The sequence below is a fragment of the Falco cherrug genome, chromosome 6 (assembly GCF_023634085.1).
Source record: "Falco cherrug isolate bFalChe1 chromosome 6, bFalChe1.pri, whole genome shotgun sequence".
In the NCBI taxonomy this organism is placed as follows: domain Eukaryota; kingdom Metazoa; phylum Chordata; class Aves; order Falconiformes; family Falconidae; genus Falco; species Falco cherrug.
The window spans coordinates 44,949,730-44,974,776 of NC_073702.1; the positions used below are offsets into that span (position 1 = coordinate 44,949,730).

The 25,047-nt window shown below is 42.7% G+C and overlaps 1 protein-coding gene across 1 annotated transcript in view; it reads left to right on the plus strand.

Moving 5' to 3' along the window:
- The window catches only part of UST (uronyl 2-sulfotransferase), a 166,402-nt gene extending 147,015 nt beyond the window's left edge, over window positions 1–19,387 (plus strand). Inside the window, exon 8 of the mRNA XM_055714566.1 lies at window positions 15,321–19,387. Coding sequence (XP_055570541.1) covers window positions 15,321–15,604 — 284 coding nt within the window. The 3' untranslated portion in view covers window positions 15,605–19,387. The remainder of the gene's footprint in view (window positions 1–15,320) is intronic.
- Window positions 19,388–25,047: the final 5,660 nt, after the last annotated feature.

Here is a 25,047-nt window from a genome sequence, read left to right on the forward strand (position 1 = left end):
TAGTGAAAATCTGAAACCAGGTAATTGTAGCAGTCTGTCTTCTTCCATAGTGTTTCTTTCAATTGAGTTTTGGTGGGTCTGTGAAGTGGTGTTCCTGTGTGATGCATTGCTGGCCTTAGGCTACGTGTGTGTACCTGTGAGGCGTTATGAGTATCATATCTTTGGTATTACCAAGCATGCAAATGCAGGGCTCAGAACAAAATCTGTATGCTCGTCTTGGTCTTTGCTCCTCTTGCTGCTTGTCTGCTTTGATGAATTACCAAACAAATAGCTACGCGATTTGATTTCTTGCTTTTTGTGGAGTGGAAGGGGTAAAAAGAGATGCATAAAGAGCACTGTTGAACCTAGCAAAAAAAAAAAAAAAAAAGAGGAGAGAGGGGCTGGGTTTTTCTGTTGTTTACTTGTTTCTAGCCACAAAGAAGCACAACACAAGTTACTGGGAGAGCCCAGTGCCTGGTTGTGTTGGGCCTGTGTTGAGGGAAGACGTGGAGCACGCTGGTGTCGCTGCAGCAGAGTATCTGGTGTGTGCCTGCCTTGCAAGAAGCACATGTGTGCACAGTCTGGCCGGAGCCCCCGGTGCTTTGCAGAGCTGCACTCTCAGGGCTTGCGGGATGTTAGGAAGTTTGGAGGTTTATGGCTTGGGCAAGAGCATGTGCTTTTTCTGTTACATAAAATGAGAGTGCAGGGTTAATGTGTGGCTGATGTATAATATACATCTCCTGAAAGCTAGTGGAAATTGGATGTGACAGGAATGAGAGTGTAGCCAAAGCAAATTTATTTAAAATGTTGAATGAAAATATTCGTAGAAAACTCCATTTTAACCTAAATACCACTAAATATTTTGCTGGACGTTGAAGTCTTATTTTTATTTTTTAAGTTTTTTTCCGCTCTCCGCTGTCCCTGTAAGTGCTCTGCCAATTTCACAGTAGCTGTGACTGATCTTTGAAGGGTCTTCAGGCAGCTGACAAACCTGATTTACTTCACTGGGTATTGACACTACTTAATGTCAGATGCTTAAATTATGTACCAGGGAAACTGAACTCTCTGCATGATCAGTGAAGAGAAGTAAATGGCTGTTTATCTCTCTGGGGGATTGTTTGATGCCCTGAGTGGCTGCCTGGAGTTCAGCGGAGTATTTCTCACTCGTGCTCTGTACCAGTGTACAGTTGGGTAGAGACGGATGCTGCCAAGGAGCTGGTATGCAGTAATTGTTTGTAGGAGCAAGGATGAAGTATGCATATAAAACCAAAATTTATATCATGCCGCCTTAGTGCCCTCCTTGTCTATCCAACAGATAGATCTGTGCATCGAGTGCTATTAGAGCCAAGCTTTTGGTGGAATTTTGGGGGGCTTTTTTGTGGGCTTTGTTTGGAGCTTTTTTAGCACCCTTGGTAGTTTCTTCTCTTGCAGTGTTTCCGAGAGCAAAGTCTATGACCTAGTTCCCTGTGGGGCAGAGAAACGCAGAAGCCCAGGACTTCCTTGCCAAGAGCAAAGAAGACAAATGAAGAGGAAGATCTATTCTGGTAAACTCTGAAGAAACCTCTGTGTGGTGACCAAAGCAGCTGCTAGAACAGTGCTTAGCATAAATGAACTGCAGAAGGCAGGAAACCGGGAGAAGGAGTTGGATAGTAAAACTATGAAGGGTTCTTGAATAGGGTGAAGCATAGCAGGACCAGCTGGGGCGGGGATGATGGTCAAACCAACCTGCTCAGGTGTTCGGCAGCAAGGTAATTTCACCAGTTGCTTCCTCCATGTTCTCTCCAAGGTTTTTTGGATATAGCACATGAGATGCGTCTCTGGTCTTGCGCTGTCCGCAGCTTCTGTTGCAGTTGGAGGAGTCCTCAATCTGTTTTTCTGCACTGAATCCTAGTTCATAGGGACTAGCGTCTGTCCAGTTTCACCATAAAGGTATCAGGTAATAGAGTTTTCCGCGTCTTCCTTAGGGTCATTATTTCAGGAATTGTTGATCTCTCAGGTGTGGAGGTTTTATTCCCCTCTAGATTCTTATCCTATCCGTTCCCATTCTTAATTTACTTAAGTGGTAAATTCAGTGGTAAATTTTGAGTGCTTGTGATGGCAATCAAAAGCCATTAAAAGACAGGGTATAATCTGGGAATCCTGGATGCCAAACAGCATTTTGAAGAGGTCATGATCTTCCCTGGTTACAGGTACTTGGTTTAGCCCATGATTTTGTGTGTTAAACCAATTGATTTTCTTCAATGGCCAGGTGAGGTGCTTAGTATGAAGGATGTACACTCATTTCGAGCACAATGAAACAGATTTCTCTTGTTAAGATTATTTTGTTTTGTTTGCAAATGACAAATTGTTCTTTCCAGTCAGCATTGTGAAAAAGGGTGAGATGAGTGCTGCTGGTGCCCAAGCCCTGGAAAGAAAGGCATTATCCTGATAGATGTGTATATATATATGCACACACACATATATAAAAACATCCTGATATACATATATATATGTCTTGATATACCAAGAACAGCAAGAAGGCACTGCAAGCCCTTTTTGTAGTCAACAGTTTTCACCTCTTATTAGCAGAAAATAACAGGGACAAATTGCAGCTTGTACAGCTTTGCTGGTTTGGTGCAGATATGCCAGTGCAGGTGGCTGATTACAAGAAACCTCAGTCTGTCGTCTTATACTTCAGCAAACAGCTTACCAAAAATGTTAACCCAGTTCATCCAGAATTTTCACTAGCAGAAGAGCAGTGAAATTGCAAAGCACATTTATCTGTATAATGAAATTGAACATTTGCTTGGCATTGTCTTCTGCTGCTGGTAGAATATGGTCTGAGGTCCCTGGCAGGCTCCAATACTTTGCAAAACACATTATTTAGCCTATTTTAAGGGCAGACTCACCACTTAGCTAAAGGTTCTGCTTTGAATCGCTGAAAATTATTTTCCTTGGTGGATGTTTTTGCAAGCTACTTGTAGAAATCAATGGTTTGAGCTCCTGCTTAATTCAGCTATTCAGTTCACAGGCTGCTTCTGTTATCCTTCCAGACCACATCTTGGTGTACATCCCACTTGTGCTACAGGTTTTGTTTTTAACAGAAATAGAAAGTTAGCGCATAGACACTTTGTATCTCATGTGCAGCAAGGGAAATTCTCCAAGTCCCAACACATCTTTTCATATTGTATACACATGTGTGAATAATTTTGTGAAGAAATGGCACATGATACATTGGTATATTTTATTAGCAATTGGCAATGCCAGACCAACATTTTGATTTCAAAGTGATGGCAGAACTTACACAGATTGCCACTGAAATCAAAGGACAAATCTAGCACCACATCCCTGTTTCTAAGTCTTAGCAGACAGACTGGTTAATTGAAGGAAAAAGAGATACAACAAAAGTATTTTGATAAACAGATGTCACCCACTTTAAAGTGTGGAATCTCAGTTTAATCTTTCCCATGCTACATAAATAGTCCCTTCACTTCCTTCAGCCTTGTGGTTTTTCATCCTGCTGTTATTCAGACCAAATGAAGAAAAAAGAAAAAAAAAAAAAAAGTAGTTATATTTATGAGGATTCTATATTTGCTCAGTTTAAGGGTTTTCATTTCTTCAATAAATGCTCTGGGAATATGCCAGAAATGCTGTCAACCACTGTGGCAAGCAGATGGATGAAGTTTCAGCTGAATGTGAGGTGCCCAGGTTACCGTGTTTAGAAACTGTTGACTGTAGTCACTGGCCACATCAGAGTAGCCTGTGAGGAATGTATTTTTAAAGAGCTTGGAGTCAGAATTTCATATCTCTAGTACCCACAGTTTTACATGAGAACTTGGACTCCATCTAGATCTGTATATTTAGCACTAAGACAAAACCTGATTGCATGCATTGGTCTCCCAGCGAGTGCTAAGCCTAGGTCAGAACATGCACCTTAGGGCTCTTCTGCCATGGGTAAGTCCATATACACATCCAGCGCGATAGGTGTCCCTTCTACATATGCCAGGCCTCCCAGAGATTAATTTTCATTTTTTGGACAGGCCTTTACAAAGCTCCCTTGATTATTTTTTTTGCATTGTTTTCTGTTACTGTGGAAACCCTGAATATGTACCATTCTCTCAGATAGCTTCTTCATCATGTTTTTAATCATGTTTTCCACAGAATTTTATTAAAATATTCTGGGTTTTTTAGAAAAAATAATATATTCAGTGGTGTCTGCAGATTTTAAAAAGCCGATCATTTATGGTTTCAGGATTTCTTTGAACCATTAGGCAGGAGTGAAATTTAGGCATATATTCTTCTGGTAAACTTAGCAAATGGAATAGTATTTCATAGATTCAGAATCAGGTTTGTTGTTTTGAGGACTATCTGTTGAAATTGGGCACTGAAATGTTAACTCTTGGTTCTTAATGGTATTTTCTGTGTTACGTTACCAGGTAAGTTAAATTTACTTATAGGTTTCCCTCTTCCTTTTAGAATTAGACTGTAAAGTTGAAAAAAAGTCTTGCGCTGAATTGCCTTTTTTGTTAAAGTAAAAGAAACAGTCTCAGTGTGTGCTTTGACACAAGCAACAGTTCAAATCTGTGGTAAAGGCACATGGGTTGTCATTTACTTCTGATTCTTAAATATTAAAAAAGTTAAAATTAGTTACATTGTATGGCTTTTTAACCACAAATTACAGCATTTTCCATTAATTATTTGCAGCTCTAATCATACCATCTCAAAAAGCATCTGACGGAATTAGAAAAAGTGCGAAGCTGGGGTCAGCCCACCACAACAGGGTTTCTCTCTTTATCTTGATGAAATTCAGTGTTGCATGTTTTCTGAATAATGTCAGGGGCCTTTCTTTTGCCACTCCTGAAGATCACAATGTAAAAAATCACAATGTTCTTCAACAAAAGCCTGGTTTTTTGCAGGTTTAGTGCTCGTTTTAATATCCTCACTTCCTCCCAAAATTTGTTTTCTTGGAGAGCTCTTCCTAATTGCTATCGCATCCTTCCAGGTTTCTATCCCATTTTATCCTTCTTCAGAGGTATTAATGTTGATGTATGCCCATAAATACTGAAATGGAAAGAGGGAGGGGTTTGTGCGGTATAACCTGGAAGCATGATAGTCATTATGCTAGGGCTAGTATTGTCATTAAATCAAAACAATGCAGTTATCCTGGAAGCTTTGATACTAGCCAGTCTCTCTAACACTGGAATGAAACTACTAATTGAAACACTGCAGACATAAGACAATTTGCAGGACTAAGTGCAGGAGCAGTGGCTTTTTATACCCTGTAAATCTCCCATTCTGATCCAAGGGTGTTTTCACAGTACTCAGCTAATTCCTTTAATGTGCAATAGAGTTAAGGCTACTAAGAATATACTTCCTGTAAACAAGGTGATAGATGGCAGAACGATGTGCCTACATATCTCTTCCCTGTCAGCACAGTAATACTAAATGTGAGTTGAGTTAAAAAGGATCATTGACCAAACTCTTGTTTCCTCAATGGATTGCTTTTGGTGCTGACACACGAGCAAGAACGGTCAAGGTGTGCTGGAGCTGATCACAGAAGTCACTGAAGGCAGGTGAGGGAGGCTGGCTGCTGCTGGCTGGTGCAGATGCATGGGGTGCATTGGGAGGTCGTCTTCTGCAAAGATCTTGGTCTCATAAGTATGTGTCAGAAATGACATTTCCCCCTTGATTCAGGAGGAAAATCTGTTGCCCGGAATACAAAGCAAGTACGTGCATGTGTAAATTTCAATGGTGTTTGAACAGCATCTAAGCACCAAAAAATGTCCTGTACTCACTTATATTAACCTAAGCAGATTAAGATCACACTTCTCCTTGAATTGGGGCCTGCTTCTGAAAACTGTCAGGCATAAAAATAATTGCTGTGGGAAGCCTCCTGCCACAGCTCACTGAGACACAATCTTGTGACACAGCCTCTGAGGCAGTTCACCTCACCCAGGCACTTCAGTGCTCGGAGTCAAACAGGTCACGCCAGACCCAGGGATTTTCTTCTACCTTTTCAAGTCCTTTTCATCCCTTGCCTGTGCTGCTGCAGTGCTGAGGTTGGACGAAGAGCCACTGCATCTCTGTATAACCTCTGCAACAGCATCTGCCTCTGAGGTTGCAGGGAGGCGCACAACCTCTCGACTTGCAGTGAACCCCACGTGTCCCAAGCTCCCCATCGCAAACCAGGGCTGCAGGCTCTGCTACAGCGACACCAAAAAGCCCAGGTGTGAATCCACCTTGGCTTGGGTTTAATGACTCTGTGGAAATGCAGCAGGAACCTCGGTCACTGTGAAGTCCTGAGAGAGCTAGATGTTTGACTTACCTATCTGTGGGACTCTTCAAGGTCTGCTTAGGTGCATAGAAATGTCTGCCTTTTTGTGAGTGAAGACGCTCACCCTTCACATGAGCTTGTTAATGCAGGCATGGAAGGGTTGCCTGGGCCTTCCTGGAAGGAGGAAAGACACTTTCTTGTTTCTGTTTCATAGTAACTTTGAGAGGCATGAAGACCCTGGCCGCCTTAGGGCTTAGCCCTGTTGAGACATTATACTTTGTCTTCCAGCATGAGCAGTAGAGAATCAAGACATTCCCTCTCCAGGAAAAGCATGGGGTGAGAATTGCATTAGCCACACTAGAAGATTACTCTCCTCTCCCAGGACTTCCAGTTAATATAATTGCCCTTCTTTTTAGTTTTTTCTCTTGCTGAAACAAGCCTGCCTGTGTTAAACAACAGACCCTTTTCCTCGGTTTTGGCCAGAGGAGGAGGCCTTTGTCCCAATAGCCTGGCAGCTGGCCAAGGCAGTCGGGCTGTGGGCCAGGAGGGGGTGAACTTGAAAGGAACAGTGTGTTGTTTCTGCTCTGGTAGCATTCTTCCTTCTTCACCAGTGCCTCAGCCCCTGGCCGCCTTCAGTCGCTCATTATACACAAAAGAACCTAAGGGCAAAAAGAGAGAATTTTCTCTGGACTGCCTGTAACTTGCAATAATAAGAAATAAAGCCATTTCAAGGCTTTCAGTTGTCTCTGTGCAGACGGAGTTGGGAGAAAATCTTAGAACTGGCAAACTTTCTCACAAGGGAGAAGAGAACTTACAGGGGTTTTTTTCCTCCATTTTAATAGCAGCTTTTGTACAGTAATGTACATCATCCTGTCTACTGGAAGTGGTTTGTACCAGAACTGGTTTTACCTTGGCAGCGTATAAATTTTGTTATTGGCCGTTACTTTAGTCCTAGTTAGTATTTTTGCTTTTGTTTCTCATTTCAGTAGTTATTCTTATATAAAGCAGTAAGCAGTCATACGCATGCTCTAGGAAGACAGGAAGAGACAGCGCTTGGGGTTAATAATTATTTAAGGCTGTGTTCTCAAATTTCTTTTGAAAAAATGTAGTGTTACTTCACATTCCTGCAGGGACCGATACTGCAGAGTGGTGACCACTAGTTTGGAACAGCCAACAACTGGGAAAGGTAGCAAACTAGGTGTTCAGACATCTTCCAAAAATGACATTCACACTGAGGTACCGCAAAGACACTGACAAAAAGGTTTTCACAAGTGGAGCTTCCGACTTGGAAGCTGACACATGCAAGACATTTGGAACTTCATCTATGAAAGACTTGGATGGATCATTGTGTCATTCAACTTGGCTCCTTGTGTGCTACAGGCACCACACAGTTTCTCTTACTTCTGCACAGACATCAGTAACTGGAGTTGGTTAAGTTATCCAGTGTTGATGCAGAACTATCAAGTGATAGCAAATCAACTCTTCTTTTTTTTGTCTTTTGTCTTTTGTTTTGTTCTAGTGATTAGTCACCTTCACCACTTTAAAAAGCTGTGCCTTACTTGCAGTCCGCGTTTCTCTGGTTTCTGCTTCCAACCCTTCAGCATCCATAGTTGTCTCACCATGAAAATATGCAGATTCTGTAAATAAGTCACCTCTCAATCTTCTTTTTTTTTTTTTGTAAGCTGACCAAAATGAACTTATCATCTTTCTCTGAAGTGTCCCTTCCAACCCCAGTGTTCATTCTGAGGCTGTTTTCATACCCTGTCTAATTTAGGATGTGGTTACAAAACTGGATACTCTGTGCCAGTGTTGCACTCATCAGTACTATATATGGAAATAAAGACACCTCCACCTCGCTCCATCCCTCTTACACATCTGAAGAATGCTTTTTCCATTGCTTCCTTTCTGTGGACAAAAATCATAAACAGCAGTCTCCTGTGATTCAAAACACAAAGCAAGATGCCTGCTCTAGGTTCTCAAGTCCCTGGCTGTATCTCTGCAGATTTTCCGCGTAACATACCTGTGGTGAAGCTTTTCCTGCTCGTGAGCATGGCTGAAATTTGTCTCGATCACTGCAACTTTATCTTCTCTCTGTAAAAAAGTAATAATGCTAGTATCTGCGTAACCTACTATGCAACACTGTTCACAAGCAATGTGTAAGAACCTGTTTTTGAAGTCAGATCCAGATTTGACTGGATCTGTTCAATAATACTTGTACAGCTATAAAAGATACATTAGAAATTGCATACAAACTGCGACCATAGTAATTCTTTCGGCAACTCAAACTAGACAATCCTGGCATTTCCTCTGCAGATAACTTTGGTTTTGGCACCTCCAACTCTGTCTAGTTCAACTTAGAAGTTGCTTAACAGCAATAAAAGTACCTGACCACATTTTCATAAGAATCTGCCTTTTCGCTCTACCAATGTGGGTTAATTTTCAGCTTTTGTTTTTTTCCTTCTGTGTTAGCTTACCTTAGCTGGGAATGCAACATTAAAGTACACCAAGTAAAGGAGTCTCTTAGAAGATCCTGTTGAGATTTGCTACTTGACCACATGTAAGATACAGCATGTTTCCAGACTGAGGCAGCAGCAGAGGCAGTGTGTGGGACAGGAGGGTTGGCTGAGGTATCCCTTGCAGCTGGAAATCCACGTTGTTGGATCCACAGCTCGGAACTGGTAGGAGCAAAGGCATAACACTGTGAAGTTTCCAAGAGGAGAGCTGGACATTTAATGATAAATACTTACCGGCTGGAGAAGAGACCTCAGAGAGTGGTAGATGTTTACAGAGTATGGAGAAAGTTATATATTTGCTTTGCTGAGTGTGTTGTAAGGCAAGTGTTTCATAATAGTGATATAATTCCTTTAATAGCTGGAGTAGTATTTCAGAGCTCTATTGAACGCGTATCACTGTTACATTGTCCAGCTGACAGCCAGACCAGTGCAGTGTTGACCTCTGCAATATATTCCCAAAATATGTTACTTTCATACTGTAGGAAGATGTTTATTTTCAGCCTTATTGGCCCAAAGTACTTCTAACATGAGTACTTTGTGTGCCACAGACCTAATATTATTCTTTTTTTTTTTCTTTCATGTTTCTTCCTTGTTCTGGTTTTGTGCCATACCTCCTTGGTGTTTACATCCTTGAGCATTAGTAGTTGTTTGATGATGTGTTTTTCAGATTATCTCTGTGAGATCTTCCTGTCTAATCTCTGTTTTGGCATCCCTTCATTTTTCTCTGCCAGGTTATCATTCTTTGAGCTCCCTGCATTTTGTCCATGTTAATGTTAATAATGGAATTATATGAGGTTAACAGTGACATTCTTCCCTCTGGTTTCCTTAATCATTGTAGTGTAAGAAAGAAGAAAGAGCATTGTTGTAACTGTCTCATCTAGTTCAGTCTCTGTCACTGGTGGCCATCATTTTGCAGCATCTGTGCTAATTACAGTCTGGTGTATTTGCTTCCAAGATTCCTGTTTGATAAATAGGATGTCTGATTTGCCTAGGATTGCAGTCTCTGGAGTTCTAGGTGTTTCCATGACCCCTGGAGTGCTGTCCTCTCGGAGGGTTCCGTATCTGACCTTTAGGGGACAGGTCATTGCTATGTGCCAGTGGGCTACAGTTCTCCTAATCCCCATTGTGCTTTCAATGTCATTCCATGTTATCAAAGTGGCACAATGATTTGAGACAGAAACGCTAAAAGAAAGAAAGCATTGCAAGTGAGCCTAGCATAACTGTCCTCCATATGCACAGAAGTGTATAATCTTTATCTACACATTGTTAAAACTTACACCTTATTTTGTTGATGTGAATAACTGAGAAGAGAGTAAACTAGCAAGTAAGGAGGTTAGTAACTGGGACTCACGGTGTTTCAGACAGACAAAGCAAGTAGGTGCTGTGGGACAAATTACCGCTTACTTTTTCATCAACTTTTGGTTTTAATACACTCCTTCCCAGTCAGCAGCTGTAAGGTTTTCTTTACTGTCTGTGCTTTCCTTTCGCAAAGTGAGCCTAGGCGAGGCGCTCAGTCGTGCAGCCCAGCCACAGTGCACCGTCCCTTCTCCCACCTGGGACCTGCCCCAGGCTCAGCGCACTCCTAAGCAGTAGCAGCCCAGTGATTATTGGAAAGACGGCACGCAAGCCAAACACATCGACGTCTAATCTGTTCTCCCAAAACCATCCTTTCCCAGAAATCCTTCAAAAGCCTAGCTAGAAATTTCAAGTTTGGAAAGCAGACCAATTGTGCCAGAAAATTCTCTGCTGAGCTGCGGTTAGATATTCTGGGGGGAGAGCATTTCTAACATAGCCATCAGAACCCTGTTTTAGCACCGCAGCAACTGCTTGAATGGCATATCAAGCAGAGGCCCTCACCAATTCATACGTCACATTTAACCACAGTGACATACATTTACTTCCATTTAAAACTGCGGAGAAGTAGGTATGTGCTGCAGCTCAGCTGCATGCGATTGAAACGCAGGGCCTCCCCGCGTAGTTCCAGGAAATGAGTTTGCTGTATCTGTGACAGCCATCGTGTTCACACAGCCCTAGAGCAGCAGAACTCGGTGTGGGGTTTTTCCACTGCAAGCATTAGCTGGGCAAGGCCACGGTTACACTTGCCTGCAGCAGTCCTGCGCTGGCTCCACTGGGTCACCTCTCCCTGCCAGTTCCCTGAGGGTGCTGGGCTCCCGGCAGTTTCATCCAGCAGCAGTGGAGCAGTGATGGGGAGCAAGCCTCTGCATCGCACCCACCAAAATGGCAGGGCACTGGAGAGAGCATCAGTCCAAAAATCTCTTCTGAGGTGGAGAATGCCTTTAGGATCATTTTGTCTAAATATGGCAATCCAAGGGGTTTTGAGCCACAAAGTATAAAAACCACTTTTCCCTATGGTTTGGATTGCTGCAATGAGTAATGCTGGTTTCTTAGTTTGGGGGAAAAAAAAAAAAAGTGAGAGTGCAGAAAGTAATAGTAAATATTCATCACCTGGTAACCCAAAAATTTAATTTTATTCATCCATATCTGCGTACCAATTTAGTCTTAACTCAAGGCATGAGCAGGCAGCACTGGGAGGTTGGGTTACTGTATAGTACGTTCTTTTTCGTAATTTAAAAGAATGCCAAAGCAAACACAGTTTAAAAAAAAATAACCCTAAAAAGTAAATGGTGTAGTTTGTTGCCCTCCATATGGTTAGCTGTCTCAAAGGTCATAAAACGGGGGTCCTTTGGTGGGACAGCTGGGTTTATGTAGCATATGCAGATTGTTATTTTGGCTTTAAGCCAGATCTACCTAATTTTTCCACTTTGCTTCTATGATGAGGAGAGGTGGTTAAGGTGACTTCAAGGGGCAGTTCTGTGATTTCATTCATATTCATATTAAAGAGCCTTTTAAAAGTATTTAAGATTTTAAACCAGTCTAAATAAAATTCAAGTGCCAAAAAAGCAAAGTTCACTTGTTTTATCGAAAGGCTGAGCCTGCAGCCAGGCTCAGCCCCTGTTTGCACCATCTGACAACCAGCACCTCACAACTATTCATGCACTGCACTTGCAGATGATGATACTGTGAAGCAAACCAAGAGAAGCCAGAAAATCTACATTGCTCCTGTAGCCTTCCAGATTGTGGCTGCTTCTGTCTGTTTGTATGCATACATCTATAGATGTAGGTGTGTGCATAGAGCAAAGAATTGCACACATCCAGGAATACCCTGTGCCATGACTGCTGCAAATTCAGAGAAGTGTATTTTGCTGCTTTCTGGCTGCCCACCGTGAGGCTGGCATGCAGCACCTGGCTGCTTTGGCAGATGGGGTGCCAGCAGGCTGCTCCCTGCCTGGCACACCACCCCTCTGGCTGGTCCTGCCCCACACTGACCACCAACCCCCCAGGAAAACAGTCCAGTGCTTTTCACCTTGTCATCCTTGGCAGCACTCCTGGGCTGAACACAAGTGCCTCTCTCTGCTGGGAGGAGCAGCCACCGAAGAGAGCTGGAGCTGTAAGAAGTGGCTTTTCCTGCTTAAAGTCCTGGAGGGATCATATAAGTAAAGAGCTTTTTCCAGCGACGTAAATGGAGTTTTCTGTAACAGAAATAACCTATGTAAAATAAAAATGAAGTTGGCAAGCAGTATAAAGGCTTAAGCTTAATAAGTGCAATATTTAGTAGTGTATATTTGCTGCTGAGTTTGTAAAGAAAACCAGACTGCAGAGCTGGCGGGAGCTACCAGCTAAGTGCCAGAAAGAGGAATGTCTTGAAGTGTTCAATAATCATAAGGGAGCGTTTGCCTTCTCACCCGCGGACAGACTGAGTACAGTGTCCTTCCTGGAGTGTAGTCATCTAATACCCACCAACGGCAACTTGAACAACTGACTGGGAATCTTTAAAAAGATGAGACATTTCTTAGTCTATTCCAGTCTATGGGTATAGAGAGAGAGTAAGCTCTTGGGGAGCCCAAATATTTTCAGCAAAAATATTTCACGCCCTTCACTAGCTACAGGTAGTGCTTTCTATGCTAATATCTATTTTAAATGCAAGCGTTTCATGATCCTTCCTCTGTACCTTTTCTTAGCTAGACAGCACATTAAAGATTGCTTCTTTAATTCAGTTTTTTATATTATAATCATTTTACTCCTATCTAAATAGAACTATGCAAATTGATAAACTGTGAATAGTCAGTAACTATAGAGCATACATCACCATACATCAGTGTAATTAACAAAGAACTCTATGAAGTTGTTGAATTACTTATATATATATATGAGTAGAGACAAGACTTCAGTGTAAAGAATTATGAAGTTTGGTGTAAAAGCTCTATTTCATTACAGAACAGCATATTTTAATTGTTACCAGCTAATGAAAACCATTCTTTCTACGTTTCAAATTACCCTGCTGTAACTGGTAAGCAAAACTGAGAGGGAGAATACCTCTTTCAGATACAACTTTTTTCTCCTGTACCAGATGTGCGTGATGCAATGTAGTCAAATGAATATGAGAATGTCCAGCTCAGCAGCAGCACTTGCTGTCTCATGTAGTATTATTAAAATGAATAGTTCTCGGCTGTTTTTCTTTAATTCCTTTACTCTGAAGTAGGAAAATGTGCGTCCATTGTCTGAAAATTAGTATCTGTTTATTTGTCTGGATATCATAAGCTATATGAACATTAATCTTTTAGAATTTATAGAAGGCAGTTCATGTTCACATAGCTGTGCTCTGCCCTTCTGTTGTACTTTTCAAGATGTAAAATCTTGCAAATACCAACTTTTTGTCTAAAGATCATTGCTGGTGTGTTTGCTAGCTGGACTTACTAATCTTTTATTACCTCTTGAAATAAATGGGTTTGCCTTTGCTTAAAATTCCTCTCTGCTCTAAAAACTTTCTCTTCGTTACTTCTTTTGGGTGAGCATATTGCTTGTGGAATACTAGGAACCATCAATCCATTGCTTAGTCTTACCTGTAAGCGATTGTGAAGCCCTGTTTATCTGTAGAGCTGTGAAGCATGTGTTTAGCTTTGCTGGCAAGTGCTTCAGAAGACCCCAGTTAGGACTGCTCATGTGAGCAAAACTCTGCCCTTGATAAAATCCTATTTTGATTTAGGATCTCCATCTGGAAGTAAGAGTGGTCACTGCCACTGGGACGCAATTAGAAACATGAAATGTTCTTTGTTGTCTGCTTCCTTCTTGTAAGGTTTTTCTTTGCTGTGCTTCATAGCCTGACCCTTTAGAATTCCTCCAACCTGAAGCAATGTCTGACAATAAGAATTAGGTTTCCATATCAAAATCCAGCTCTTCTTCACTGCAACAGTTCATGTATGTAGTCAAGTGGAATATAGGGATTTCTGTTTGGCATTTGAGGCAATGCAAATAAAGGATATAAATACTAAGGAAAGAATGAGCAGCAGAAGCCAAGACATTATCCTGGAACAAAAACAAACAAACCAACCAGTTCTCATGCAGACCTTGCTGTTGTAGCAAAGAGCAAGGAAGTGAGGTAAGGACTGACAAGATTAAAATTAGTCTGTTGGCTTTATAGTCATGGAAAATGGCCTTCAGATGTCCCCTAGTCAAATGGCTTCCCTCAGGAGAGAATCAATTAATCTGCTCTTAAAATCCTCCAGAGATACAGGTTTTGTAACTTGTGTGCTGTACTGCAGTGCCTAACCATCCTTGGAATTAAACAGGTTTTTTGCTATTGTCTAACGGGCATCTCCTTGCTTTTATGCAAGACGGTTCATCTTGCCATGTCTGGACCCAGGTGTACTCTGAGGCTATTACAGTCATGTCCATGGGCACCACGCTCTCTCAGAGTAACACCTAAGGCTTACTGGATTGGAGCCCTAGCTTTCAGAAAACTTGATTATAGAAGCTACTAGTTCATCAGTGTAACATTCATCACTACTTCTAAAGAAAGTTGCGGTTGTTAGGGGGGTTGCAGTGATGCTACAGGTCAGTACTTTCAGCTTTTTCTGTTCTGTTTTTCACAGCTCATTTTCAGTTACATTTCTGTCTTGGAGAAGAAGAAAATACTTAGGATGCTTTGACAGCCAGTTGCCATCTGGTAGAAAACAGCAAAATGATTGCCTTGAGTGTTTGCTTTATGCCTTGTTCAAATACATTAATCTCCGGTGGTACAATAATCTGTTGAGAGAGGAGACAAAGAGGCAATTCAATATTTTTGTTAGTAGCTCTAATTTTTTATCAACAATAAAGGTGATTCTATTTCAGTTTACCAAAGCAAAAGTTGTAAAAAAGTCAGGTGAAGAAAAGCATACTGAAATCTTCCAATTCCAGGGCACAACAGGAAGATGAATCTATAATTAACAGGTATAACAGGATGAGAGAGTCAGCAGGCACAGTCAGTCTTGGGGTGTCATGTGGTGATGCCAACAATGCTCCATTGTTAGCATGAGATGGATTCAGCTCGTTAAGTACCTGTTTAGATTTGAACAATAATAAAGCACAACTGGGACGTGATGTAGTATGCCACATAGGAAATTACATAGGTAAGGCCATGCCTTAATCTTTTTTTTTAAAAAAAAAAGAAAGTTTAGGTCTGATCTCATTAACGAGCACCCACCATGTTGCTTGTTTTTGGTGTTTCTTTACAGAACATAGGAAACTTGGCAATCTGACTGTGACAGTGAAAAAGACCGTCCCCTCTCCAGAAGCAATACAGATCCTCTACCAGCGCATGAGATATGAATATGAGTTTTATTACTATGTCAAAGAACAGTTCCACCTGCTAAAGCGCAAGTTTGGACTGAAGTCTCCTATCAGGAAACCACGTCCCAGACCCGAGTTCTTTATTCCTTCTCCCCTGGAAACAGAGGAACCGATAGACGATGAGGAAGAAGATGACGAAAAGTGGCTAGAGGATATCTATAAAAGGTGATGGATGGAAGAGCTATCCTTTCTCTTCTGGTGACCCCTGCAGCTTTCTTAAGATTTTTTTAATTATTATTAAAAGTATTTCCTTAAGGAACTATGTTATGCGCAGCAGCATTTGAAACGGAACAGAAGAAACCATTCCCACATGCTGAGGCCATCAGGAGATACCTGGTTTTGCAGGTTTGATTCATTATACGATGTTGACTCTATAGCGTCCTTGCTATAGCATAGTTCAAGAGAGAAGTATCTACTGTCTATCACAAAATAACTTTTGGAGTAAAAAATAGTCCTCTGGGAACCTGCAAAACATAGAAGAATAGATTAGACAGTCTTGAAAAGTAAATTTTACAGACTCTCATCTCTTTTTCTCCAGAAACAAGTGTTTATTGCATAACACTGTGGCACTAACTACGGCAGTGTGAACTACAGACGGTGAGCCATTTGGGAAAGGTGCCTCTTTCTGCCCAGAGCACACCAGTATCCTGCTGGTACTGTCAGAGCCATCGCCGTGTCTGTGCACATCCAAGGATAGCAGGCTCAGAAAGGGGCTCATAATGGCTTCTGAATTATCGTGTGTGGGAGGAGTGAGGCTGCTATTCTAGCAAATTAATATTAGTGGACTTAAGGCAAGTTATAGGAACAAGATGTTTGCGGTAAACCCTTCTAGAGTGGAAAAAGTTACCAGGTCAGTGAATGGCAACAACAGATGAAAAGTGCAAGGCAGGGTTACCTCAATGGTAAGAGTTTTGCTTATGCAGTTGAGTATGTTTCTATTAAACACTGAAGGAAAAAGTGCAGCATGCAGTTTTTATGTTCAGGAAGGTTGTTTTTAGATTTTTATTCTTATAGGTCACAAATCCAAAGAGATACAGAAAAAGTTACTCGTTAAACTTCCATGATCGGGAACTCCTATGAAGCATGATCAGTATTTCTGCAATTGCAGAATTTAGTTGTTCACATCTGAAGCTGAATGCAGCTGCCCTACTAATGCAAACAGCAGACACCCGCTTCTAGCGTGGCTAAAAGTAAAATTAACAATATGGACATACACGACTTCTTTAGTTGAAATATTTTTGAATGATTAAACAAAGAGAAGCAGGTATGCTCTGTGAAACCAAAGCTGATTCAGTGATGCATTGTTAAGAGAGTCACTGTGAAAGTTGCCCTTGTTAATCACTACATTCTCAGCAAACACTAGAAAGGGGATGGGTGGAGGCTGGGAGGGGAAAGGAATAGCTCCAGCTCATGACATGGTGTGTCTGCAAGGTGTGTGTCCCCAGGGTTCCCTGTGACATGCAGGCTTGCCAGCTATTCAACAGCCTGCCGGGACTGGTGGTGCGGAAGTGACAGACCTGCAGGCAGCGATGGGCAGAGCTATTTGGCCATCTGCTCCGTAGCAGATTAAGGGTGATCTGGGGGGTCTTGATGAGGCCTTGGCCTCTTGCACACTGTTGTTGCCAGAGCAAGGTGGACTACTGGAGGATAATAGCAATTAATTCCTGTCCTAGAGCACAGGAAAGAAGCAGGGCCAAGGAGCTGCAGCTCCTTGCCAGGATGAGTCCCAGCAACACTTTAGCGGCAATGCACCTCTGTCCAACTCACGTCATTTCTCAAATACCTACCGGGCAATTTTTCTTCCTATTCTATGGCTGCCTCAGCAGTGTGTCTGCTGTCTGCAAGGTCATACTTCAGTTTGCAATAACAAGCAAAAGTTATTTTGTGATGGACAAGGCATATAAACTCGGACTAAGCTCGAATTTGCTTTCCAAGGGTTTCCTCTTCCACGAGCCTGCTGAGAGCCAGTAAACATTATGGCCCATCTCCATCACCAGTCAGTCTTTACTGTACCTACACGCAGAAAACAAAAATAAAGGAGTGCACTCATGTTAAGACAAGATGCTTGTAAATTACAGAAAATAATACATAGAAGATTCTGTTCTCGTTATTAACGTCCCAGGTTAGTGGTAGCAATGCGCTGCCACGAGGGATCATGTTAAAGAAAGCTGAAAATGGCACAGATAACAACTAACATATTAGCTAAAATATGAATCTGCTGCATTGTATATTTTAAGTGGTTTCTATGAAATTACATTGAAAGAGTAATGATTAGTTTACACACTGTGGAGTTGTTATATATTGGAAAGAAAACTAATATTCTCGCTTTCCTGAAATTCTGTTTGAATCCTTTTTGCCAGTGTTGTAACAGAATAATCAGTCACGTAACACATTCACCCTTCCTGCAAGTTCACTGCCGCTTACCATAAAGTCTATTTTTATCTGTTTATTTAATGGTATCTTCAGCCATCACTACTTATAACCTAAATACAAAACCTGTTTAATGATTTACGCGCTAGGTTTTAATGTTGTATTTTTTGTAACAATCAACCTGGCCTCTCTTCCTTGAATGGTACTTCATACATTTATCTGCCACATAGCATCTAAGATTCCTGGTCCTATGGCCTGTTTGTCTGTCATGAAATATATTTTACTTAATTGTTAAAAGGTACATTTTAAGCCGGTTAATCTTTGACTTATTTATTGAAACTTTTCAGCACATTCCAAATTCTAAGTTGCTCAGGAAGAAATTGATTTAAGTGGTTATATTTTGATCTGATGAATATTTCTTATTCCAAAAAGAAAATCATTGTTTGTAAGCCTTTAGCCCACGACAGCTTTGTAGGAAGTGCCATGCATGTGCTTGTAAATCTTTGTGGGGGGAAAAAGGCGGGTGCTTGACATGTATGAAAATAAGAAAACATATGTGTACATTAGCTTAGCTATAAATGAAAGCAACGTATGTTTTGGGATGAAATATTCTTTAACTTATTCGCTACCATCTCCTGAAATAGAAATAAGCCATATGACTCTTTATTTTTCAGTCCAGTGATGTTTAAAAATAAAACTTGTGCATTTCTTCCTAGCACCATAGCCCGCTTGCTTACGCTAGTTTTCTTGCCTGGGTACAGTGGCTGTAGGTAAGAGGACGGAGTTGCACCTAGCAGAGCAGGGCTGGATATGGCACAGCTTATCACCTGCTACTCATACTTGAGCAGCGAGGTGGGGGCAGGTTGTTCCTGGGTTATTCTATGTCCTGAACGGTCTGGAGGTGTGAGAGTCAAGTCAGAATTATTTTACTCACCTGAGATGTGCAGTAAGTACCCTGAAGTACCTTGTCTCGTGTGCTTTGTGGCTGCGAAGTAAAAAGAAGTTTTATCCAGGAGAAAAACAGCTTGGTCCCCATACGCTGCATTTTACTAGACGTGGTATTCGATGGCCAGGCGTAAAAGCTCCAGTAGTCCAGAGTGATGCTGTAATGCAAGTGAAACATCAGTGCTTTAACACTAAAGAGAGAATCAACCATTGTTAAAATGCAGGATTCTGGAAAAAAATAAATTTTAGTCTTAAGTTCCAAGTGACAGTGACAAATGGTGCGGGGTTTTGTTCCTGTTTAATTTACTTCTTTTCCACATAAACTGCGCTGATGATACAAGGCTAAGTCTGAGTATCTGAAGTGTTCTCTACTTAAATGTGGAGAAGTAGCTCGGCAGAACTGAAGGTATGTAAAATTGATGGTGTATTTGAAGCATTTCAGTTCCTTTGCAATTCTTTATCATTGGACCTTTGATGAATTGTTTGAATGTTATAATATAGAATGGTATGTAGTATCATAAAGATACAAACAAAATCACAAATTTTAAACACTGGAGAACAGATCTGTGCATTCCAGACAATGAATTCTTCCTCCTTTCAATACTTGATGTAATAAAAATATTTCATGTAAAGTGGATTTTTTGGCTTACAAACTGCATGCCAACTTGGGTCCTCTTATCAAACAAAAAAACATAGTCCACCAAAGAATAAAACTCTACGTCATCTAAAAAAAATAAAGGTCTGTGATTCCCAGTTAAGGGTAATGGTTCTCTGATCTTTCCTTCCATTTTAAGAAAGGGAACATCTGTGACATTAGACCGTGGCCTAAAACAACACAGCAACATTTTTGAGAGCTGGAATACTGTAATACAATACCACAGCATTCCTTCTGTTTTATTTTTAAGGAATCGGCCTTTATTGCAGAGTTCAGCAAACATGTAAAACACTGTTGATCAATCTGCTTGCATAAGCCAGGACCAGAGAAAAGAACTGAGCGTTGTTACATGTAGACCTCTATACACAGACTCCACGGGAAAAACAAGAAGGGTGTTACCAAGCCTTGGAAGTGCCTGTCCGGTGGTGTTGGGATCACCACGACCACTTTTTGCAGCCTGTCCCAAGAGAGTGTTTGCAAAGCCAGGCTCTGCTTAGGTGCCCGCAGGTACGGTGTGAAGGGTGCTCGAGGGCAGTTCCGTGAGAAATGGCTATTGGAGGGCGAAAAAATCCCCTGCAACATGTTCAAGTGGATGGAAAGGATCTTATTTTGAAGGTCAGAAGTTAAATCTCAACCAGCATAAATCAGTTGCTGATGTCTCACAACTGAAAAACTGTCATACTTTTTTTTTCAGTTTGCGCAGAAGTGGAATTGCATGCCAAGCTACAGCGTGAAGGGAGTGTCAAAGCTCAGTTGTAAGCTTTAGAAAATAGGTGTGTGTAATGGAAGCACCGGCACACCGTAATAGTTGTGTCCCAGCACCAGCGTCTGATGCTGTCATACTGGAAGAGCCAGGAGGTGGAGTGGAAGGTTGTTCTGGGGATGGGGGAAGGGGGAAGGTTTTCTGCACGTACACATTGAGCCTTTCAGATATCGTAAGATGGTAAGATTTGACCAGCGGTATACTTGGATGTGGATTTTGAATATGACCATGGGGATTTCCTTTTCTCAGTATGTAAAGGAAGAGTGCAAGGCTTGTTTTGTGCTTAACTGGTTGTGGCTGAAGGGGTAGGTTAATAACACTGCTGTCAGCCAGGGCTGGTAGGAGTGTGCTTTATGCAAACCTTTGCTATCCTTCTGTTCCGTTCTTCAGATCCAATGGGCAAAAAGGCTGATGGCAAAGAATCCTGCTACACCGCAGGGGAACTGATGCTGTGAACAGTAGAGATTAATGTGAATACATGGAGGCAATGCTGTTCAGGGTTAAGCATAATGGTCTGAACACTAGGATCATACAGAGCACCTAGCAGAAATGTTACACAAACTGCTCACTCTCTTTAGGGCTTTGGCTCATCTGCAAAACTTGAGACCATGCTTCAAAAACAAATGCTGCTTCACGTTTGTGATTTGTATTAAGGCAGCAAATTTTTGTCTTTCTCTATACACTTCCAAATTGCCACTCTACCTCAGAAACCTGGGAGAGTATAAGCACACAGCCTATACCTATGTCTGATGTGCAGGAGCTGATCTGAGACATAGACTTGATCCTTCAGCAAACCTCTCTCCAGGAGGAGTGCAAGTAATGACCTGAGTGAAATTAATCCATCTCGGTGCAGTGGATCTGCTAACAAGCAGAGTAATATTTAGTTACTGTGCCACAAGTGAAAATATTCCTGGAGTTTACCAGGCCAGGATGGTACAGGAGACTTTAGATCTCGGGGCTCACAGAAGTGTTGTCAGGTAGCAAAGGCCAGTTGCATCTCCCAGTTTTGAATTCATGATCGTCTCCAGTTTGGGTGCAGGAAAGAAAGGAAGGTGGTTACAGCCCGTGGCAGGCACAACAGACATCCAGGGTATGGCTTCACAAAGCACACAGGAGTTCCTCTTCTTGAAGTCTCTGATCTAGTTTGTGTGGTGGTGAGCTCAGGGAGGGGAAGTCAACTATAGTCGTTAGTCTGATTCCCCCCAAAAAAGATTCCCAAGATCATTCTGAAGAGATGTGCTAGATGAAGCAGCAATGAGGCACCTGTGCTTCACTGAAGAGCTGTGAGCTTTTTCCATCTTCATTTTTTCCATTTGTTGGTGTTTGAACAAACCATAGGCCGTATTTTGTGTATTTCCCAAGGTCAATCTGTGTAGGGTATTTCTTCACTAACCATCTTGTCTGAACATCTTGGAAAATTATTAATATCTTTATCCTTTTGATCCACAGTGGAGGTAAAGAAGTGCTGTTATCCCCATTTCATACACTGGGAATGGATACAGCAAGTGGGTAAGTGATATTCCCAATGTCACACTGGAAGGTTGTGAAAAAACACTGATTATAATTTAGCCAAGTGTCTTAATCCTTGAACTTTCTTTCCTGCTTTAAAATCAGTCCTAGATTTTAGAAGGCAGAACAAGTACCATGGAAAATTTCAGTTACGTGGAGTTCTCTCCCCTTATCTTTTCTTTAAATCTGCAGACTTCTCGGGTAACTGTCTAAATACAAATGAATTTTTAGCCCTTGAGTGGACCATTTATGTCCTTTTGGGACAAAGATTAATTCCTAGTCTTACGTGTTTAGTTGCATGACAAACACCAGAAATGCTGTAGCTGTAAGGTAACTTTGTGGTTGGGAAAAGTGGTCCTGTAGCAGTAAGAACAGATAAGCAGATGGATGGGTATCTGAAGTCACATCTTGTAAATTAAGCTGTTCACAAGAGTATGGTCACGTTATCTCGTGCAATGTGTGGCGCTTGTAGCCTACCTGAAAAGTCATCAAACCTGTGTTCATGTATGTAGGCTAAGCTGTGTTTTCCTTTGGTTTCCCACAGTGCTTAGAAAACCAGAACATGAAGTGGTGCCTTACTGTTCAGCAGCCAACACCAACACAGAGTGAAAAGACAGTTCTCGCTCAGTTCACCAAGTAGTTGGTTTTGTCTGGCGTATCCATAAACCAGAAAGCTTCTCTGGCTATCAGACAGGGCTATACGCCTCTCGGCTGAGAGATCTGGCGCTTTCCCCTCATCTCCTTGCAGTCCCTCCCTTACCTGGACAGTACATGTTGCTAAAGCTTTTGCCTACGGCTTCTGGGGAGCATCTTGAGGAAGACTGAGCAAATGCGGACATAATCCAAACTCCTCAGTCCAAGTGTCTGTGCTTTGTGGAGGATCGAGAGCTGCTGAGCCTTGCTGTCGGCTTTGATACTGGGGGAAGGCTCTTGAGACCCACCTTGCGGGTGTCAGCTTCGTTCCTGCTTCAGATCTAGTTTCTGCTCTGGGTATTAGGGCGAGTCCCAGCCTGTCTCTGTTGAAGTAACTGAGGCTTAGCGATGCCAAATCCGTCCCCTTTGGCTTCGGGCCGGGAGGCTGAAATGCGCTGGCAGGTGAGCACATCAGGGTGCAAAGCAGTCTCTGCAGTGTCAGTCCTCCGACATGGCAGGGACGCTCGGTGTAGCAGCAGCCCTGGAGGCCGGTGTCTGAGCGCAGCGAGGGGAACGAAGCTGGTTTCTCAGTTGTAGCTAGCTGGTGGGCACTTCTGCCAAATCTCCCTTGGACAAGTTTGTGCTGGTCCTGTCAGCACTTGCTGTGGGAAAAACCTTTCTTCCAAGCTGGCGAGGAGAGCCCGGCAGCGCCTCTTTTCCAAGGAAGCAGAGGGATCCAGGGCAGATGTCAGGGTGCAGGGGAGGGAGGGAGGCAGCCTCCCGCCTGCCCCGTGGGGGGCTGAGCTCCAGGCTGTTTCTCACCAGACCCAGGCGGGACCATGCTGATACAGCATAGTGTTGCTCCTCGGAGCATGAAAATCCAGCTCCTCACAAAGGGATTTCTTGTCAGAAACTCTGCTGTGCAAACTCCCTGGAGTCTCCGCATAACTGTAGCTTTCCAGCAGGTTTTGCCCCAAAGAACAAGATTTGGCCCATCAGTGTTGGCTGGAAACTGAGCTTTCTAGTGATTTCACAATCCAGCTCTTGTCAGTCACGCCACTTGGGTCCATGCATGGGGCTCTTTGTGATAAACCTCACTGGAATTTGGAAAACGTTCAGCAAATTTGACCTCTACTTTGTCTTATAAATATCACAGTGTCAAGCAACATCACGCATGTCTTATCACTCCAAAACTGGGAGAAGGAGATGGAATTACAATGTGGTCAGCTCTGCTTTTCCAAAACAGTATCTTTTGAATCAAAGGAAGAAAGTTTTTGCTTCTCAGAAAGAAAAAGAGAATGTCCTCTTTTTGTCTGGGGGAAGGGAGCTTTTCTCCAACTTATTCTGATCCCTCATGGGCATGTACCAGTCACCCCAAAGGAGCCTAAAGCATTTTCATCTTTTGTAGGTAGAGCACCATGGCAGCCGGCTCCTGCAAGGAAAGTGAGATGAGACCCATCCCATTTCTCTGTTCTCACCGTGGGAAAGGGAACAGAGGCGTCGGCAAAACCTTGGCCAAGAACAGATCTGACCAAAGTTAAGAGCTTCTGACTTCTCTGCAAAATAGATAGAAAAGTGCAAAACAGATAGCAAGGCTTACTGGAGCAATCCAGGGAAAACACATCTAGCCACAGGTCAGCAGCTTCTAAGAAAGCTGCTGCTCCTTGCTAACATGAGGAAGGTCAGGCCCTGTCTTGCCTTAAAAAATGTATGTGGTCCCACAGCGTTTCCTCGCCGGCCTCCCTCGGGGCTGCTGCCCGGGCTGCGGAGCCGTGCCGGTGCTGTCACAGGCAGCAGAAGAGGACGCAGAGGCACTGCTGCCCTGGGAGCCCCGCACAGCTGGCGGCCCAGCTTGCTGCCGAATCGCTGTGTGGCCCAGCCTAATTGCTTAAAGCTTTCCTTCTCCCCTCGCCGCGAAGGCTGGAGTGTAGTATTTATCTACTCTGCAAAACTTTTATGAGAATTGGTATGGTTTTGTAGAATTCCTAAATAACAGGGATCACAATAGCTGCGGAGGAGCCAGACTTCACAGACCCGAACGCCTGCGCCGTTTGCCTTATTTATGTGCGGGCTCTGCAGGCAGGAATTGTGCTCCTCTGCCTCCCACCGATCCCAGCAGCAAGTGCCCCAGCCCGCTCAAAATCCAGCTGAGGTGCAACTGCCCGGCACACCCAGGCACTTCAGCCTCCACCTCCCTCCTCCTGTGTCAGTCCCAGGCTCAGAAAGGAGCCCGGGTGCCACTGGAAGGCAGCTGAATGTCACTCTCCAAACTACTCGGGGACTTTGTACTAGTTTATATTCCTCTGTAAATGCAAAGCAGTCACTGAGAACTTCCCTGGGGAAATTTTCCGTGGGGAAAACCTTATTTTCCTGCCAGGTAGTGAGCTGGGAAGACTAACTGGAAACAGGACAGGTAGTCCTCACCTTCCCCAAAATATCCCTTCAGGTTTTGGCCAGCCCTTATGTTCTGTGAAGCCAGCAGTGTCCCATCTTATACTTGGAAGACTCCTGTTACAGACAATATTTAGGACAAACAGTAATGATAATAATATTTACCTTACAGTGTTAATGTTCACTGTACAGTGTACACCGTACAGCTGAACAGTAGGTGCTGCAGTTGAAAACAACCGAAAATAAGCTTCGTATGCAGAGGAAACCTTATGCAAGAGGGGGATGAGTAGAGGTTGGACTGCAGGAGCCTCTTGCTGAGGAGGCCTAGACTGCAGTGCCTGGTGCC